We start from the raw sequence: 19,323 nt of genomic DNA, 5'->3' as shown, positions 1-19,323 counted from the left end.
TTTAGAACTTTGTCACTGTATAGGTACTGTGTATTTCTTCATTCCAATTACAATAAACATTTATTGTAGAAAAGTTTGAAAACAGATAGCTAACAGATAAAACTCATCTATATTCTACTAACCAGTTGTTGTTCAGTCCCTGAGTTGTGTCCAACTCTTTGCCACCCCACGAACTGCAGCACACCAGGCTCCTCTGTCCTCCATGATCTCCCAGAGTTTGCTCAAATTCATGTCCACTAGGTTGATGATGCTATCTGACTATCTCATCCTCTGCTGCTCCCTTCTCCTTTTGCCTTCAATCTTTCCCAGCATTAGAGTCTTTTCCAGTGAGTCAGCTCTTCACATCAGGTGGCCAAAGTACTGGAACTTTAGCTTCAGCAACAGTCCTTCCAATGAATGCTCAGGGTTGAAGTCCTTTTTCTTGATCTCCTCGCAGTCCAAGTCTTCTTCACCACAGTTCGGAAGCATTAATTTTTTGGCTCAGTCTTCTTTCTGGTCCAACTCTCACATCCATACATGACTACTGGAAAATCTGTAACTTTGACTATGTGGACCTTTGTCAGCAAAGTGACGTGTCTGCTTTTTAATACACTGTCTAGGTTTGTCATAGCTTTCCTTCCAAGGAGTAAGCATCTTTTAATTTCATGGCTACAGTCACAGTCCTTGGTGATTTTGTAACCCCCCAAAATAAACTCTCTCACTGCTTCCACTATTTCCCCTTCTACTTAACATGAAGTGATGGGACCGGATGACGTGATCTCAGACTTTTTTTTTGGCTGTGCCAGGTCTTAGTTGTTGCATGCAGGATCTTCGACCTTTAGTTATGGCATGTGGGACCTAGCTCCCTGACCAGGGATTGAACCCAGGTCCCATGCATTGGGAGCAGGGAGTTTTAGCCACTGACCACCAGGGAAGTCCCTTAGATTTTTGAATGTTGAGCTTCAAGCCAGCTTTTCCACTCTCCTCTTCACTCTCATCAAGAGGTTCTTTAGTTCCTCTTTGTTTTCAGGCATTAGAGTGGTATCATCTGCACATCTGAGGTTGCTGATATTTCTCTCAGCAATCTTGATTCCAGCTTGTGATTTCACCCAGCCTGTCATCTCGCATGATGTACTCCGCATAGAAGTTAAACAAGCAGGGTAACAGTATACAGTCTTGATGTACCCCATTCCCAATTTTGAACCAGTAGGTTGTTCCATGTCTTGTTCTAACTATGGTTTCTTGACCCACATAGCCAGAGTAGTCACTACTATTATTAGTCTTATTGGTGTATATTTTGCCTAATCTTTTCCCAGACATATAAATAAACCTACTTAAATAGAAATATATTATTTTGATAATGCAACAGATTTTTGCTTAATAAATAAACAGAATATTCTAAGTTTTATATCATGAACTTCCTTCCATGCCATTAAACTTTTTTAGGCTGTCTAGTGCCATGGAGCTACCATCACATAATTAATTCCATATTATTCAACATTTGTGCATTTTCAAATTATATGCTATAATAACTGATAAAGAATATGCTTTAATTACTACCTCCTCTGCACCCCACAACATGTGGAGCTCCTCCAACCAGGGATGAACCCATGCCCTCCGCAGTGGAAGCTCGGAGTCTTAACCACTGGACCAACAGGGAAGTTCCCCTTTAATTACTTTCTTAAGATGAGTATCTAAAATCACACTGATACTGTCAGATTGCCTTTCAAATGTCATATTCACATGTACGCATTCTCATTTTACGTCAACACACTATTTACATTCTTTTTACCATCTCACCTAGCAAAAAGTAGTATCTTGTTATTTTATAAATTTCATTTATTTGATCACTAATGACAGTGAACAGCCGCTAAAATGCTTATTATTGACAATTATCTCTCATTACTTGAATCTATTTATTTCTTAGTTTGGAAATCGAAGCATTTAGATACCAAGTACAGAGAGCAAAGGATGCTTTGTTACTCTAATCTACTAAACTTTTTGAGTTTAATAATTTTTGGCTGCACTAGGTCTTCAGTGGAGAAGGAAATGGCAACCCACTCCAGTGCTCTTGCCGGGAGAATCCTAGGGACGGGGGAGCCTGGTGGGCTGCCGTCTATGGGGTTGCACAGAGTCGGACACGACTGAAGTGACTGAGCAGCAGCAGCAGGTCTTCAGTGCTGCGCGTGGGCTTCTCACTGAGTGGCTTCTCTCAGTGCAGAGCACAGGCTCCGGGAGGCTCAGGCTCAGTAGTTGCGCCCGCAGGTCTAACTGCTCCAGGGCATGTATGATCTTCCCAGGTCAGGAATCAAACCCGTGACCCCTACACTGGCAGGTGGATTTCCAACCACTGAACGAGCAGGGGAGCCTCGTATCTACTTCGTTCTTGATCGAATACTGTTGTGGATTGAATTGTTGTTGTTCAGTCACTAAGTTGTGTCCGACCGACTCTTTGCAACCCCATGGACGGCAGCACGCCAGGCTTCCCTGTCCTTCACTATCTCCTGGAGTTTGTTCAAACTCATGTCCATTGAGCCAAGGATGCCATCCAACCTTCTCCTCCTGCCCTCAGTCTTTCCCAGCATCAGGGTTTTTTCCAATGAGACAGCTCTTTGCATTACGTGGCCAAAGTACTGGAGTTTCAGCTTCAACATCAATCCTTCCAATGAATATTTAGGACTGATTTCCTTTAGGATTAACTGGTTTGATCTCCTTGCAGTCCAAGGGACTCTCAACAGTCTTCTCCAACACTTATTTTTATCTTCTACCTATTCATCTATTATGATTATCTTCATTCCTTATTGGTTTTAAGAGCATTTCATATATTTCATATACATGGGTATTAACACTTATCGTTTATGACACTGATGTCATAAATGATATCCTCAGCTAGTCTTTTAGACATAATTTATTTTAGTTTGTTAACTGTTTTAGAGGATTAAGTTCTATGGTAAGTTTTACCTATGGAACACTTGGCATGTTAGATGCTTAATAAATTCACGAATGTTTATAGCAGCTTTATGCAAAACTATTAAAAACTAGAAACAATCCAGTCTGAATAGTGAATGGATAACCAAACTGCATTCATACAATGGACTATTACTCAACAATAAAAAGGGATGAACTACTGATACACACCACACCACAGTCAAATCACAAATGCATTATACTCAGGACTTGAGCAGTTGAAAGTCTGTACTTCCAGTGCAAGGGGTGAAGGTTCAGCTCCTGGTTGGGGAACTAAGATCCCACATGCCATGTGGCATGGCCATTAAAAAAAAAAGAAAAGAAAACAAATGCATTATACTTATTGAGAAAAGCCAGACAGAAAAGGTATAAACCATATGGCTTTATTTATATGACATTCGGAAAAGGCCACACAAAAAAACAGATGTAAAACAGAACAGGGGAAAGGGTTAAGTAAAAAGAGACATGAGATTTTTTTGGAGATCATAGGAATGTTCTTGATTATGGAGGTGGTAATACAACTAAATGCATTTGTAAAAATTCATAGAACTGTACTCTAAAAGGGTGACATTTAATGTATGTAAATCAACTTTGATAAACTCAACTTTTAAAAACAATTTTAGGATGACTGAGTTGTTTAAAAACCAAATAAGTTGTTCATACCTCATAGATAAATGGGTCTTTACAGATTCCTTTCTTTTTTTCATCAAATTCCCTGAAATGCAGAAACACATGTGAAAAATAAAGCTACAGTATTTTGTCATTTAAACTCTGGAGTTACTGAGAGAAATCAAAAATTCAGAGTACTCATGACAGTACTAAGGCACAGTTGGGAAAAGAGAAGCAGAAAAATAGCATTAGGTTAATAAGGAAAGAAAAAAACGAATGTGGTAAAGATTAATAGACAGCTGCCCCTTGGGACTTCCCTGGTGGTCCAGTGGTTAAAACTATGTCCTTTCAATGCAGGGGGGCACAGGTTCGATCCCTGGTTGAAAAAACTAAGATCCCACATGTCCTGAAGTACAGCCAGAGAAAAGAGATAGACAGCTGCCCTAAACTGGGTACAACTGCTTCTCAGAGGCAGCAGGAAATTAGGTCACCTACCTCTATTCTTGTAACTTTTAAAACACAGTACTAATTACTATTAAAATGTAAGTTACAACATGATTTTTGGGAAGCAAAAATAACTGAAATCAGTGGGTAATTATGGAGAGGTTATTTAAGGGTCCCAGGCCTTGAGTTTCTATTGCTATCCTCCCTGTTTTCATGAGTTGACACCAAAAAATTAGTGAGCTGGATAACGCTAAAGCATTCTTAAAATGGAAGCACGAAATGTTGAGATGCATTGTAAGCGTCATTCCATTGAAGAAAGCTGATCCTGGGGCTTCCCGGGTGGCCCAGTGGTAAAGGACCCACCTGCAAAGGCAGGGGACATGGATTCAATCTCTGATCTGGGAAGCCCACACACGCCTCGGGACAGCTAAGCCCACGCGCTACAGCCCTTGAGCCCGGGCTCTAGAGCCCAGGAACTGAGGCTACTGAAGCGCCCTAGAGCCTGTGCTCTGCAGCAAGAGAAGTCACCACAGTGAAAAGCCTTCGCACTGCAACCAGAGTAGCCCTGCAAACCGTAGCTGCGGAAAAGCCCCAGCAGCAACCAAGACCCAGCACAGCCAAAAATAAATAAGTAAAATTATATATATTTAAAAAAGCTGATCCCAAAGCATGTAAACTATAAACTATTAAGATACCAAAAATGCACATCAGCTTGATCTACACTCCAGAAGACAAAAGAATCGTTAGAGTCCTAAAGGAACCCAACAGAACAGTTTCAGGATACCATTATTTGATCCACTCTGTAACTCATTGAAATAAAAACTAGGCCTGTGACTGATTCACTTTGGTCATTTTGGACAAGGCTGTGACTTTTCCCCCTATATTTATTTATTTGGCTGTATCAGGTCTTAGTTGCAGCACACAGGATCTTTGTTGAGTCACATGAGATTTTTCACTGGGTCATGTGGGCTCTCTAGTTGTGACTCTCTGCGTCTGGAGTGCGTGGGCTCAGTAGGTGCGTGGCTCAAGAGACATGTGGGATCCTCCACCAGGGATCGAATCTATGTCCCCTGCATTGCAAGGTGGATTCTTAACCACTGGACCACCACAGTAAGTCCTTGAGAAAAGAAGTTTATCTCTATGCATGCGTAACTCAAGGATCATTCAACCATCATTCAATAATCATTTCACCAGTATGTATTTTATGGGCAGGCACTCTGTGAACAAAAAAGTGTTGCCTGTCTTTCTGATACACCGCCAATACTGCCTGCCATCAGCCATCAGCCACTGCAGCCACCTTGGTGCACCCTGAGAATTCAGGACTAGACAGTTAAGATACACACCAAAGGAGTAATTTCAGTGAGCTCAGACTCCCACATCTTCCCAAAAGTGGAAAAGCACTATAATCATTAACTTGAGATGTCTGTTCCTGGGATTAGTAGTAAACTTTTGATGTTCAACTACATTCCCCTCAGCAAAACTCCTATATATTCTGGCTCCTCCCTTACCTTTTAGGAACAGTTCTTTAGAGCTATCTGAAGCTGATTGCCAGGCTATACTACTCAGTAAGGCCCCTGAATAACAGTAATTTTAGGTTGTACATTTTTCAAGTCAACAATTCTTACTAAATGTCTAAGATATAAAACAAATGCATAGTTCCTGGCTCACAGTCTTGACTGCAGCCAACAACTGCAATACAGGGTGATGAGCCTCAAAGAGGGTGGTGCACAGGAAGAGACTTTGCTAGAGGGCTTCAACTTTATCCTGAAAGCTAAGAGGAGCTCACTACAAGATTTTAAATGAGAAAATCTCCCTGACTTCCTGATGTGGAGAGATAAACTTGGAGGCCAGAAAATAACTGAATAATTTGTAGTACTGAAAAAAGTGATGATGGTAAACAAAGCAGTCAGGATGCAGGGAAAACAAAGGTAGCTGGTGACTGACTAGAGGGGATGGAGGTGGCGGAAAATAGAACCAAATGACAGTCTTGGACTTGGAACTCTTAACTCAGAGACAGAATTCAGGAAACTGTCACACTGCAGGGAATAGATGGATTCAGTTTGCAGATAATGAGTTTGAGATCTCATTTGGACATTTCCAGTAGGCAGGTGGCTACACAGGTAATATGAGGGATTAAAGAGAAGACACACAATTGATGCTTCAAAAGTGGAGAGAAATACTAACGCTTATGAAAGAATTACGAAAGAGTCTAAGTAAAATTTATCAACAAGGGACTGGTTAAATAAACATAAACTAGCCAAACAATGAAATAGTATATACCCACTAAAAACAGATCTATAGGCTGTCATACTGAAAGTTATCTAACATATTGTTAATTAAAAGAAAAAGCTAGTGAGGACTTCCCTGGTGATCCAGTGGCTAAGACTCCCGGCTCCCACTGCAGGGGGTGCCTGGTTTCAAACGCGTCAGGGAACTAGATCCCACAAGCCGAAACTAAAGATCCCACACGTGGCAGTGAAGATCTCAGGGGCTGCAACTAAGATTTGGTGTACCAAATAAACAAATACAAATAAATGCTAAAAAAAAAAAAAAAAGCTAGTGATCTTCCTACAGTGTTGAAAAAACTGACAAGCAGTACCACTTTTATAAGCAGGATAAAAAGCAATGAAGACAAATAATGAACAAGTATGATATTTAGAAAAAGGGGTTAGATTACAGCAGTTGGTTATCAAAGTGTGGTGTCAGGCCAGCAGCATCTGCTTCGCCTGAAATTGATTAGAAAGGGAAACTCTTTAGCCCTACCCAGAACCTGCTGCTGTTCAGTCCCTCAGTCTTGTCTGACTCTTTGTGACACCATGGAGTAAAGTACGCAGGCTTCCCTGTCCTTCACATCTCCCAGAGTTTGCTCAGATTCATGTCCATTGAGTCAGAGATGCTATCTAACCATCTCATCCCACTCCACCCAGGCCTACTAAATCAAAAATTCTGGAGGTGGGCCCGGCAATCTGTTTTGGCAACTTGCCAGGTGATTCTGATTCGCGCTCAAGTTTGAGAACTACTGGATTAGATTTTTGTGTCGGATACAGAACTGGATGGAATCCACTTTATTACTAGTACTTCACTATATGAGGATTCCCTTGTTGGCTCAGATGGTAGAGTCTGCCTGCAACTCGGAAGACCCGGGTTGGATCCCTGGGTCGGGAAGATGCCCTAGAGAAGGAAATGACAACCCACTCCAATATTCTTGCCTAGAAAATCCCATGGATGGGGGAGCCTGGTGGGCTACAGTCCATAGGGTCGCAAAGACTCGGGCACGACTGAGCGACTTCACTTTCACTATACGAATAAAACGAAGTCCTGCTGCTGCTAAGTCACTTCAGTCGTGTCCGACTCTGTACGACCCCATAGACGGCAGCCCACCAGGCTCCTCCGTCCCTGGGATTTTCCAGGCAAGAACACTGGAGTGGGTTGCCATCTCCTTCTAGGGCACTGTAAAACAAGTGTTTTGAACCATTACGTTATCACTATGACTGCTGCTCAAAAAACCATCTTGAATAAACTATAAAACACGTTTCACACCAGCAAAGCTTTAAACAGGTGAACTATATCAACATCTAGTTTTCTGTATCCTGTTCGATGCCTCTAACATATCACAAGTTGTGTGTGCATTATCAGATTGAATAATACACTTCTCGGAAAATTCGTCACCTTCCACCGCCGGCGACAAAGTACACGTTTTCTTCTAAACGAGACTAAAAGCAACAGGGCCTACCGGGTCAAACTCACAATGGAGCAGAAAACCGGCCTCTCTGCCGCTCCCAGATCCCCGGAAAGCGAACTCAATTTACAAATTCGCGCCGGTGGAAGCTGGGAAGGCGCTAATCCCCAAGTCTGCGGCAAGAGGCTTGGGGCGAAGATCGAGATACCCCAGGGGAGAAGTGCTGTCACCAAAGTCAAGCCAAAACTAGGGGCTACAACTCACTGCAGGAGACCAGCGTAAAATTCCTCAGCAGCTCGGTTAGCTCCCGACCACATCGCGCCCCAGTTTGACTGAAGACCCGAAACCGCCAAGCTGAAATGCGCGCCGGGCGCTGACGTACGGGGTCGTGACCTCCTTGCCGGGACTACTTTTACCCCCTCCAACAGGCTCCATTCTACAGTTAAACTATTGTTTTATAGCGCAGAGCGGTGTCTCCTGTCTCAATAGTTTCCCCTTCCCGTAAGAAAAAGTTAAAATAAATTATACTGGTTGAGGGGGAAAAGACACTCGTCTCGCGAGAGTTGGCCACGGCCTCTCATGGATTACTCCGCGAAAAGGAGTCCCTGGGTTCTAAGAGCTCTTTTTAGCTATGGAAGTCAATAAATACCGTAATTTGACATATATGAAGAAATAATATGCTATTTTTATTGTTTTAGCGTGGTGGAGAGATATTTTATATCCCTGAATTGATTCTGAGGCGGGGCAGGCTGGGGGACGAGCTGAAGGTTACATATGGAGTGGGAGTGCTAGGCACTTCCTTTTCCTGTGGGAGCCGCCGGGGTGAGAGGAGCGTGGCCTTCTCCTCTCCCCGCCATGGTAAGCAGAACTCTTTATCTCTGGACCTGTTTCTTTTTTCGGAGCTTGGCAAGAATGGGCTTGGGTGTTCAGAGCATGAAGTCTTCAGGAGGGGAAGCGAGGAGAAGGAGATGGGGACCAAAGGCGTGTGTTTGTGGCTGGGACGTGGGTAGTAATGCTCTACGGCAGCCATCTTAAGAGGCAACGTGTGCGGGCCGGCGCCGGGCGCGTCTGGAGTAACACGGAGGAACCCCAGACAGTTCTTGGAGCCAGAGGGACCTTTGGGATTCTAGCTTCTCTTGGATCTTAGAAAGTATGGGTTCCGCTGAAGACTGGGAAATTCTCAGAGCGTTAGGCTAGGTGAGTCAATTTGGGGGTTTGTGTCTCCATACTCTATTTAGTGAGGAATACTTAAGTTTTAAGAGAGATTTCGTTAAACAGAAAACTTCTATTTCACTTATTATTGTATGCTTATCTTAGCGATTGCCTCTGAAAGCGTTCTGGTCTTGCATTAAATTTTACTTGTTTTGTAGCTACTGCATAAATACCGTTTGTGAAAGCACCATGTGCCTTGGGTAGTTCAGTGAACACTATGCAAAAAGCGCTAGTGTGCTACTTTGATCGTAATTGAGTTGGTCAAGATGCATTGAAATGTTCGACGGTAGTGTTGTAGACAGGGAATTGGAGAGGAGGCGGTGATTGGACTTTATAAGACGTGATCAGAGACACCTGAAGGAGGCTAGGTGAGGAAGGTTATGTTTAGGTAAAATACTTGTTAAATCTGAGCAAGGAGAGGGATGGCCCTGAGTGTAGGCCTGAGAATCTGGAAGAGAGTGTGGGCTGTGGGCAGCGAGGCTGAGCAGGTTCTGTAGGTCATGCTTAGGACCTTTTACTTTCATGGGGTAAGTTTCTGGAGAAAATTGAGCAAGAAGTAACAAGGCTGGTTTTTAGTAGTAAGTTTTGGAAGATGTGTTTGGAATGGGATGACCGGGAAGGATGGATGTTTGAAGTAGAGCCCTGGTAGATAAGATTTGGTCACGTTTGGGATGAGAGTTTGGATGACATTAAACTGCATTTTCAAACCTCACCCTATGGTTTTTATTTTGCTAAGACCCGATTTGAAAGTTTAATAATACAGCAATCTCTTTGAAAATGATGGAAATCCTGTGGCAGAACTTGAGAAATTTAGGTATCTTTCAAGTACTTATTGATGTTGATAGACCTGATGGTGTGTTGATAACTTATTTGGCTTAAGCAATATCTACCTCATGAAATTCTAGACCTTTCTGTAAATGAGCCTTTAATGCTTTTGTTGGTGCTTGAGAAGAGTGCTTTTGATGATGTTTCTCAATATAAATTTATTTTTTTATTTTTTTCAGGCGTGTGCTCGTCCACTGATATCAGTGTACTCTGAAAAGGGGGAGTCATCTGGCAAAAATGTCACTTTGCCTGCTGTGTTCAAGGCTCCCATTCGACCCGATATTGTTAACTTCGTTCACACCAACTTGCGCAAAAACAACAGACAGCCCTATGCTGTCAGTGAATTAGCAGGTATGGATTTAGCTGTTTCCTGGGTTGACTTTTTAAGGGATACTTCACAGCAGTGATGAAATTCCACTCCGTTGGTCCGTGTTTCTGAACAGCATGATTTCCCTGGATGTTCTGATGCTGTTTGCTGCCGTACGCAGTAGTCACAGAATGGTGTGGTGAGGGGCTAAAGCTTGTGTTTCTGAACAATTTCAGGTCATCAAACCAGTGCTGAGTCTTGGGGTACCGGCAGAGCTGTGGCTCGAATTCCCAGGGTTCGAGGTGGCGGGACTCACCGTTCTGGTCAGGGTGCTTTTGGAAATGTATCCTTTGTTGTACGACCTAGACTGGACAGCTGTGGCATTTGGCAGACTGAACCTGGCTTATTCATTTTAGTGATTTGGAAATATTTGTGCTCAAGACACTGATGTCTGGGTTAAAACACTTATACAGATTTGCTGTTGGGAAGCCGGCTTGGCAGCACAGGGTTTTGCTTGCAATGATGTCGTAATTTGCGTCTGACTCTGTTCTCAGCGACAGTTGCCTGCTGTCAGTGGCTGGTTCAGAAGGGTGACGAAAATTCTTACTGAGCAAGGCATAACCTGATTGTAATTGCTAAACTTGGAGAAATGTGATTCTTAACTGGGAAAATAGATGTGTCGTGGAGGCCGCATGTTTGCACCAACCAAGACCTGGCGACGTTGGCACCGCAGAGTGAATACAACGCAGAAGCGATACGCCATCTGCTCTGCACTGGCTGCCTCAGCCTTACCGGCGCTGGTCATGTCTAAAGGTTTGTGATACTTTATTTTTTAGGGATCCTGTAAACCTTAAATCTGAACCTGATAGCCTGTGTGAATTCTCTTCGTCCTAGACTGTCTGACCACATTTCCCTCTACTAGATGCTAGTTATAACCACTTCAGTCTAACAACTCAGTGAATACTATGTAATGAGGTAATTTTTACATCGCTTGTCAAAATGATGAGATTCCACTCGATTGGTCCGTGTTTCTGAAACACATGATCTTTGTGGTAGTTCTGATTTGGCAAATGTGCCACTTGATTTTGTGGGGTTGATTACATTTTTCAAAGGGTTCAGGGTAACCAGGTCAGTGTTAATTGACTTTGTCAGGTCATCGTATAGAGGAAGTTCCTGAACTTCCTTTGGTGGTGGAAGATAAAGTTGAAGGCTACAAGAAGACCAAGGAGGCTGTTTTGCTTCTGAAGAAACTTAAGGCCTGGAATGATATCAAAAAGGTAGGTTTTGTGGTTCTTCATACAAGTTTGTTGCCAAACTTTTTTACATTTCAAAAGGTTACTGAAAGACAGTATAAGTAAACCTTAGTGGATATGAGAGCAAGGACTCTGGAACCATATTCCCTGAGTTTGAAAGCTCATTGCTATGTTAAATTTAGGCAAGTCATTTGTGCCTCCAATTTCCTCATCTGTAAAACTAAAGTTTTTTAAACTATGAAGATTTAATACAGGGCTCAAATCTCAATCAGAATACCAAACTGTACTTTGTTAGGTCTACGCCTCTCAGCGAATGAGAGCCGGCAAAGGCAAAATGAGAAACCGGCGCCGCATCCAGCGCAGGGGACCCTGCATCATCTATAATGAGGACAATGGGATCATCAAGGCCTTCAGAAACATCCCTGGTAATGATTGTACTGCTTACATGTTTCAATTACCTGTGTTAGGCAAGCTTACCCAGCTTTTACTATGATGAGATTCCACTTTATGGTCCGTGTTTCTGAAACACATGATTTTGTGGAACTTCTGATTCGTGGCTGAATAAGTATACCTTTGATGTTTACATTCGTGATTAAAATACTTCTTAGGTGCTATAAAGATGATCTGCATTTCACTTACTGAAATACAGGATCCCTAATTCTCCTTTTCCCTTTACAAAGGAATTACTCTGCTTAATGTAAGCAAGCTGAACATTTTGAAACTTGCTCCTGGTGGTCACGTGGGACGTTTCTGCATTTGGACTGAAAGTGCTTTCCGAAAGTTAGATGAGCTATATGGCACTTGGCGTAAAGCAGCCTCCCTCAAGAGTAACTACAAGTGAGTATAATTTGTACGCTGGACATAGATGTTTATGCTGTTGTTCAGTCACGAAGTTGTGTCTTACTCTTGGCACTTTAGACAGCAAGGACTTCACCACATATATGCTGTGAATATTGTTCAAAATGGGTTTGCATGTTTTTTAAATAATGCATTATGTTGCCATTTCTTCCTTTTATACAGATGCAATATGTGGAAATAGTATAGTGGAAATTCTGATTGGATTCTGTAGAGCTTAATGTTATGAAATAAGGATTAAGCCTCTGTTAAATGTTTTTTCTTTCAGCCTCCCCATGCACAAGATGCTCAATACAGACCTTAGCAGAATCTTGAAAAGCCCAGAAATCCAAAGAGCACTCCGAGCACCACGGTAAAGTTTTGATATTCACAGTAATTCTTGTTCAGCTTGACACTATCACTTACTTCAGAAATACGGGTAATGTATAAACTATTAATAATAGAGTTATCTGCTTTTTTATAGCAAGAAGATTCATCGCAGAGTCCTGAAGAAGAATCCACTGAAAAACCTGAGAATCATGTTGAAGCTTAACCCGTACGCAAAGACCATGCGCCGGAACACCATTCTTCGGCAGGCCAGGAATGTAAGCAGTAACTTAGGTTTTGGTGGACCTGTGGAGTTTTAGAAAGATTTGATTCTTATATTTTCTTCCTAATTTGTTGCAGCACAAAATCCGCATGGATAAGGCAGCAGCAGCACTAGAAGCCAAATCAGATCAGAAGGGGGTTCAGGGCAAGAAGCCTGTGGTGGGAAACAAAGAAAAGAAGGCTGTTGGTGATAAGAAGCTGAAGAAGCCTGTGGTGGGAAAAAAGGCTGCAGGGACCAAGAAACCAGCAGCTGAAAAGAAGCCCACAGAAAAGAAACCCACCTCAGAGGAAAAGAAGGCTGCTGCATAAACTTAAATTTGTTTTTTCCATAAATGCCAAATCATTTTGGACAGCTAATTTTGAATAAAGACCTGAACAAAGAGGCAATGAGGAACATGACTTGGATGTGTTGTGTGAGTTGTGGTTTTAAAGTAACGTCTTGAGAAACAGATGATTTAAAGACTTAGAAATACACAGAAACTCATTATTTAGCTTCCCCCCAAAACCACTTTGGAAAATGGGCCATGTTCCATAAAGATTTGACATTTTTGATAACCACAAGAGGGCAGGTTCAGAGAACAGTTTTTAAAAGATAGCAATAAAAAACTTATTTTCCCTTCAGACGTGTTATAGTCTTTGATACAATTGGTGGAAGAGATGCTTGCTAACGTTTTAATATTTGGACCCTTTGGTATAAAAAGGGATTCCCTGGTGGCTCAGACCATAAAGTGCCTGCAATGGAGGAGACCTGGGTTGGGAAGATCCGCTGGAGAAGGAAATGGCAACCCACTTCAGTACTCTTGCCTAGAAAATTCCATGGATGAAGGAGCCTGGTGGGCTACAGTCCATGGGATCCCAAAGAGTCAGACACGACAGTGATTTCACTTTTGGTATAAAAAGTGCCAGGTGTGTTTTTCCATAGTCACTGGTGTATTTCAGGTTTAATATGCTTGTGCAGAATATAGATCTACCCAAATGTTTTTCCAAAGCTTTTAACTCGGGTCGCTGTCTGAACACCTTGGAAGTGACCTGTGCTTCCCTACTCAGGGTCTTGTTTTGCATCTCGTTTTGCCCTGCTGGCAGTCCATCGTCCCATTTATAGATCTCTGTTGCTTCGTATAAAAACACTATCCAGCTTAAAATACTTTCCTGTCCACTAATTTGCACAGTCCTGTTTGGAAACCCCTCTGCTGTAACCAGGAATCTGCGCCTGCCTGAACCTTCAGCTCAGTAGGGATCATGTACTGATGTCCTGTTTGCTGGTGACTGTGGTCTGCAAGTTTGGAGGAGCTAAAGTAGCCTCCACCGATGAAAAAACAGCACTGCTCAGCTGAATTAGTTGACACTCGGTATCTTGACCATTTTTATCTCCAGGTCCTTTACATCGCCAACACCCTTCGCTTTAGGGAGTTATCGTCCCCGGAGTCCTCTGCGGTTTTCGCTTTACAACCAAGTTTGGGTGTCCATGAGTCCACGAAGGGGAAACGCGCGCAGGCGCCGGTAGGGAGAGGCTGCACCGCCCCACAGTGCTGCCAGCCCCTCCCAGTCCGCTTTTCCGCTTCCGGTAGCGCAGAGGTGGCGTCATCATCGAGCGACCCGGGGGGCCGCCGGCGTGACGGGTCGAGATGTTGAGCCGGCTACAGGAGCTGCGCAAGGAGGAGGAGACGCTGCTCCGCTTGAAAGCGGCTCTTCACGACCAGCTAAACCGGCTCAAGGTGACCCCGCGACCCCCATTTCTACACTCAGTTGTTCCCGCGCCCCAGGCCGCCGGGCTCTACGCGGAGCCCAGGCGTCTGCGGCCGATTAGCTTTTCCTCACCTGGCCGTCGCGCCCGGACCCGGGGACGTAGACAGGCACTAAGGGGGAATGGATTTGAGACTATGGGTCCACCCCTCTAAGAATATTGATCTTGTAGGTTTAGGCTGAGGCTCACTCATCTGAGTTTGTCGAATACACTACTACCCCCACCGGACCACTACAGCCCTGTAAACGTGGGCGGCCCGCACCACACGCTGAGGAACGGCGACCTCCCGAAGCTCGCCTAGACGGCCCCTGCCTCCCCTCCCGAGCCCCTGCAGCATTTACTAGCCTCTCTTCACTATCTCGTATGGTCGCTTGATACAGCTCTGGCTCACAAAGGCAGCCCACTCGCGGATGTTCCACTGTGCAAAAGGAGACAGCAAGGCCTTGCCAGAAGAGACCCTGCGACAGTACTGGGTTTGCCAAAAAGTTCGTTCGGGTCTTCTGTAAGATGCTACGATGAACTTAAGATGTAAGATGAACGAACTTTTTGACCAAGCCAAATAGTTCCCGGTAGCTTTTCTCCCCGGATCTGTTACCGACTCAGCTGCTTTGTTGAGGGGTTTAGATTGAAACCCACTAGAGCCATTTCCCAGATCTGTGCGGGCGAAACCCGCTTTAGTGGATGTTCCTCCTAATCCCTGCTGGGCACTTTCGGGTTATGAAGGCCCTTTGTAAACTGAGACCTATGAAAATAGTGTGCTTTCCCTCAGGACACAGGCAGTGCCTGCACACGCCTAATGTGTGCGTGCCAACAATGGCTAGGAAACGCTGCCATTTTCCATTCTTCCTGCCTTTGCTATCTCATTACGGGGTAGACAGACTGGGTCGTGTGGAATCAGAAGACACTTGGCTTTTTTAAGGGCCTGCTTGTGTTTTCCTCCCCTGAGCTGCTAGGTCTGGGCGAGTGGAACCCTCGCCTCAGCTGGAACACCTGTTCACCCTAGGAGAAAGGGGCAGGAAGCTTTCTATGCTGTTTCCTTTAGAGGCCCTGAAGGCTTGAGGAGCCCCGTTCCTTCCCTCTAGAGCTTCACAGAGGTTACATTTTTTCCAGTTCTGATGCCAACCTCTCCGAGCATGCTCAGTACATTTCACCCACATCAGTAGCCCAGAGACATCGTAAAAGAAAGTGCCCTCCACTCTTTCTAGGTTGAAGAGCTGGCCCTCCAGTCGATGATTAGTTCTAGAAGAGAAGGTGAGATACTGCCCTCTCAGCCTGCACCTGAACCATCACATGATGTAAGCTTGATCAGTGTGGGCCTGGGGGGAGAATGCAGTCCATTCTGCTCTTATGCTGCTGAGGGATTAGAAATTGTAGATACCCTTATCAAACCCAAAGAACTCTGGGGAGTGCTAATAAGAACCTTATGGTTTAATTAACTGGCTAGTGTATATTACTCTTTTAAACAGGGAACATCTACCAGCTGGGTACACTTCGGTTGGCTGTACTATTGTATCCCTTCCACCTTCCTACTCTTCCATTCTCTCTAGTCACACCAATGAACTGGGGAGAGTGTGAAGATCTTTGCAGGAATATGTCAAAATTCCTGCTGCTCTGTGAGTAAGTTAGTTTAGGATTTGATAATAGACTGTAGCTTCAACCACAAAGCCTATAACTAGAGTTCTAGTCCTCCTCATATCCTCTGACCAAGTGCCCTCAGGAAAATCTTCTAGATAAACCACATTTGAATGTTCTCCCAGCTGTGTGTTAAGCATTTAAAACCATTGGAAAGCAGCACATCTAAGCCAGTGTATAATTCTTATGTAAGAACCATGTGTGTAAATCAGGTAATCTATCAAATCTAGTGCATTCACTGTGCTCTCATTGTGGCAGTGGGGGTTGGGGGGAGGGGGTCAGGGTAGAATTTGGAGAAACAGGAAAGTGGCCACACTTCTTAGTGATAGTATTGGGACTGAATATACAATTGAGATTTTATTATAAAATATTAAGAATTTCTTTTCAGGCTAATGTTCTTCCTGCTAATCCATAATGTCCTTGACTAAAGCAGATGCTGATGCATGTAGACAATGAAGCATCAATCAACCAAACTGCACTGGAGCTGAGCACAAGGAGCCATGTGCCAGAAGAGGAGGAGGAGGAGGAAGAGGAGGAGGAAGATTCCTGAAGGGGAGAAGAGCCCGGGTTAGTCATGCAAGTTAATTTCTAAGTCTCAGAGACTTTCTCTCTTCAAAGAATTCTCATGGGCCCTATAGCCTGCTTTAAAAGGACTCAAGAACTTCAGGAGAATGTGTAGTTGTAAACATGGTTCCATCAATAACTCAGGTTTCAGAGTGCTTTAACAAAAGTTGGTGACATATAGAAAAGCAGAGATGCAGTGTTTCAGTATTGAGCAGTATGGGTGGTGCTGTGTTTATAGGCTGGTCAGATTGAATAATTGTATTCTAAGCAAAAAACTTCCTCTGAAATGCTATTGAGAAGGTCTGGCATCTGCAAAAAGGGCAGAGTTTAAATACAAGGCAGCCTTGCAGCCAACAATGCCTCTATTAAGAAAACCAATTAAACACTTTGCATGCCACTGAACCCTTGTGAGCATAGCGAGGCTACAGTCTGGGAGAGAGATGACAAAGAGGGCAGAGGGCCCCTTGAGAGCACAGCTGCTGCCACCCCTCAGTGACGTCGTAAACCGACTGCTAACATGCCGTGTGTGGCTGCCTCACACCTCCGTCCATGTGTGGCTGCCATCACACCTCAGTTGAGACATCATTATGGTAAAAATGTGCTTAGAAATAAGTCACAGATAAATAGCTGTTACGCGGCTTGCCACTTTCCAGACAACAACAGACCAAAGGATCAGTTCCTCTGGGGTGAACAATACAGTAGCATGGTTTAAACCCATTTCTAGACTTAGGCGTTGTGCCACTGAAGAAGGATCACGAGGCTCGGGAGATTGGATTTCGTAATGAAGAACTGACAGTTAACAGAATAAGAGACACTTCATATTAAGTTGACACTCATTTTTGCATATTGTCCCTTTTCCAGTGAATACACAAATATGTAGTTGCTTAATTTTATAAAAGTAATTTGCCCTGCCCAGAAATAGAAAAGCCAAACAAAACACAACCTCCTCAAGCACAGCCTCTTGCATAACTGTTCTAGGAGAGAGCATAGACATATTTGTTAATTGATGTTTCATTAAAATTGTGTTGAGCTACTCTTACATGAAGTAGCCAGAAGCTTAAATGAGCATATTTCTTGGAAAACACAATGTGAATATCATTGTGCAACAAAAAGCATCAAGGTATACATTTTGGAGTCTAATGTAAGATACAAGCATGGGTTTTTAAGAGTTGGAAAATTTGGGTGTGAATTCTAGCTTGACGACCAGTTGGTTGCTTGCTTTTCACCTTTTCGGGAGTTCTCGCTCTTGTGTCTATAAAATGAGAGTATTCATATCTGCTCTAGCAGTTTCCGGTGTCCTCGTGAGATGCTAATGAGGTATCACTTAAAAATCTAACTATTGGTAATTCCCTAGCGGTCCAATGATGAGGATTCCCATGCTTTCACTGCTGAGGGCCCCGGTTCAGTCCCTGGCTGGGGGAGACTGCGAAAGCCACAGCCCCAAAATTAAAATATCCAAGTATTCTATCTCAGTAAGGAAGTGTGAAAAAGGAGTTTGGCCTGGGGAGCTCTAAAAATATAGCGTGAGTGATGTAGGAAACATCATTCTTGAGAATGAGATCATTCTTAGTGAAAATTACTAGGAAGAAATCTTTTGACTCTCAAAGTGAAGTACCTTTGAATGTGAAGAGAGATTTAAAACACCACTCAAAAGACACTGAGCTTGAAAGTGTTCACATCCAGGTTTTAAATACCAGGTCACACTACTCCTTAGTTTACACACTTCAGTGAGACATTCTCAGAGGTGGTAACATCCTCTCTGTTAGGAAAAGACCCTGGGTGTGAGGAGGGTGTGGTTCTTAAACCTCATATGAATGTTTGTATGTTGAAAACATGTGAGTTAGACTGTTGACTTATAGAACAGATGTTAACCTCTCAGGGGGAAAAATGATTGATTGGCTGAGGCAGCCTTGTATATATAGTATCGACCAGTATTTAAAATCCTGGCTGTATCTCAGGCTCTCGTAGATCTGCAATGGAACTACCTACTTAGGAGATTTGCTGGTTTTAATTTGAAAATGAAATAAGTGTTTAGACATATATTTATTTTGGTTTTCTATCACCTGCTCTTAAGAAAATGAGGGAAGAGGTGCTGACTTAGGCAGCCTCATATATGATCTAAATCTCAAAAGTTACTTTTCAAAGAAAGAAAGGTGGCCAGTTAGGACATGGCTTTGTGGGTGGGTTTTTTTTTTTTTTTTTGCAATTTCACTGCCAGCCCACAGGCACGGAAGTCAGTGCCAAGCACCTTGCTCCTTTGCAGGGACGTGTGTCAGGTGTAACTGGTGAGCGGGGAGCCATCGCTCAGTGGAGTAAGCAGCGTGGCTCAGCCTTGGGTAGAGGCCCCAGTGCCAGCTAGCTGCCCGAGTCCAGCCCCCCTCTCCTGCTTTCCTCTGGTATGAGAGGAGATGGGAGAAATCGATGGGATCTGTTCACAGGCCCACAGGAAAGGTGGCTGGAAGATAAGGGTGCTTGCTGAGAAGAACTGGACAAAGTCCAAAGATTAGAATTCCAGGAAGCCACACTGGTCCAAAGCACTGAACTTGTCCTTAGTGTGGTATTTCCGCCTTCCAGGCTCCTTCCTGTCTTTGCGTTTCCCCCCTCATTAATGCCTGGCTGCTAAATCACTTGATGATTTATCCACTACAGACACTGAAAATGCCCC

The 19,323-nt window shown here is 43.6% G+C and overlaps 3 protein-coding genes and 4 non-coding genes across 20 annotated transcripts in view; 6 read left to right on the top strand and 1 right to left on the bottom strand.

Moving 5' to 3' along the window:
- ZWILCH (zwilch kinetochore protein) overlaps nucleotides 1–8,184 on the bottom strand; it is a 42,211-nt gene extending 34,027 nt beyond the window's left edge. For 8 of the 10 annotated variants that reach the window (XR_006060301.1, XR_006060302.1, XM_027971517.2 and 5 more), the window contains exons 1-2: nucleotides 7,943–8,008; nucleotides 3,610–3,661 (exon numbers count right to left, since the gene is read on the bottom strand). Coding sequence is in view for 7 of the 10 variants with exons in the window: in XM_027971517.2 (XP_027827318.1) it covers nucleotides 3,610–3,661; nucleotides 7,943–7,995 (105 nt within the window). In the remaining 3 variants the exon portion in view is untranslated. Of the gene's footprint in view, nucleotides 1–3,609; nucleotides 3,662–7,942; nucleotides 8,009–8,060 lie in introns of those variants that run through there. The other 2 variants (XR_009601413.1, XM_060418878.1) reach the window with 1 other exon arrangement.
- A 293-nt stretch (nucleotides 8,185–8,477) lies between these two features.
- RPL4 (ribosomal protein L4) lies at nucleotides 8,478–13,117 on the top strand. The gene is made up of 10 exons (XM_004010252.6): nucleotides 8,478–8,536; nucleotides 9,895–10,066; nucleotides 10,259–10,365; nucleotides 10,697–10,835; nucleotides 11,175–11,299; nucleotides 11,571–11,700; nucleotides 11,956–12,112; nucleotides 12,399–12,482; nucleotides 12,594–12,714; nucleotides 12,797–13,117. The coding sequence occupies exons 1-10, from the start codon at nucleotides 8,534–8,536 to the stop codon at nucleotides 13,025–13,027; spliced, it is 1,269 nt and encodes a 422-aa protein (XP_004010301.1). The 5' UTR covers nucleotides 8,478–8,533; the 3' UTR covers nucleotides 13,028–13,117.
- Nucleotides 10,115–10,185, top strand: LOC114115928 (small nucleolar RNA SNORD18). The gene has a single exon (XR_003590033.1). It is a non-coding gene; the product is annotated as a small nucleolar RNA SNORD18 (small nucleolar RNA).
- LOC114115930 (small nucleolar RNA SNORD16) lies at nucleotides 10,538–10,635 on the top strand. The gene has a single exon (XR_003590035.1). It is a non-coding gene; the product is annotated as a small nucleolar RNA SNORD16 (small nucleolar RNA).
- Nucleotides 11,017–11,088, top strand: LOC114115927 (small nucleolar RNA SNORD18). The gene has a single exon (XR_003590032.1). It is a non-coding gene; the product is annotated as a small nucleolar RNA SNORD18 (small nucleolar RNA).
- LOC114115926 (small nucleolar RNA SNORD18) lies at nucleotides 11,760–11,829 on the top strand. Its single transcript, XR_003590031.1, has one exon. It is a non-coding gene; the product is annotated as a small nucleolar RNA SNORD18 (small nucleolar RNA).
- Nucleotides 13,118–14,304: 1,187 nt separating the features above from the next.
- SNAPC5 (small nuclear RNA activating complex polypeptide 5) overlaps nucleotides 14,305–19,323 on the top strand; it is a 29,203-nt gene continuing 24,184 nt past the window's right edge. For 2 of the 5 annotated variants that reach the window (XR_009601414.1, XM_004010251.5), the window contains exons 1-3: nucleotides 14,305–14,433; nucleotides 15,668–15,757; nucleotides 16,528–16,661. Coding sequence is in view for 4 of the 5 variants with exons in the window: in XM_004010251.5 (XP_004010300.1) it covers nucleotides 14,344–14,433; nucleotides 15,668–15,757; nucleotides 16,528–16,644 (297 nt within the window). In the remaining variant the exon portion in view is untranslated. Of the gene's footprint in view, nucleotides 14,991–15,667; nucleotides 15,758–16,524; nucleotides 16,662–19,323 lie in introns of all 5 variants that reach the window. The other 3 variants (XM_012180801.4, XM_042252069.2, XM_027971516.2) reach the window with 3 other exon arrangements.

This window comes from Ovis aries, chromosome 7 (assembly GCF_016772045.2).
Source record: "Ovis aries strain OAR_USU_Benz2616 breed Rambouillet chromosome 7, ARS-UI_Ramb_v3.0, whole genome shotgun sequence".
Classification (NCBI taxonomy): Eukaryota; Metazoa; Chordata; class Mammalia; order Artiodactyla; family Bovidae; genus Ovis; species Ovis aries.
Note: the sequence above shows the minus strand (reverse complement) of the source record. Positions and strands in the feature narration are given on the sequence as shown.

Excerpts from the sequence above, each read along its gene's own strand:
- RPL4 (XM_004010252.6), top strand. Across the intron at positions 11,701-11,955 it reads GGCCTTCAGAAACATCCCTG|GAATTACTCTGCTTAATGTA; the intron begins GTAATGATTGTA and ends CCCTTTACAAAG. Across the intron at positions 12,715-12,796 it reads TTCTTCGGCAGGCCAGGAAT|CACAAAATCCGCATGGATAA; the intron begins GTAAGCAGTAAC and ends AATTTGTTGCAG.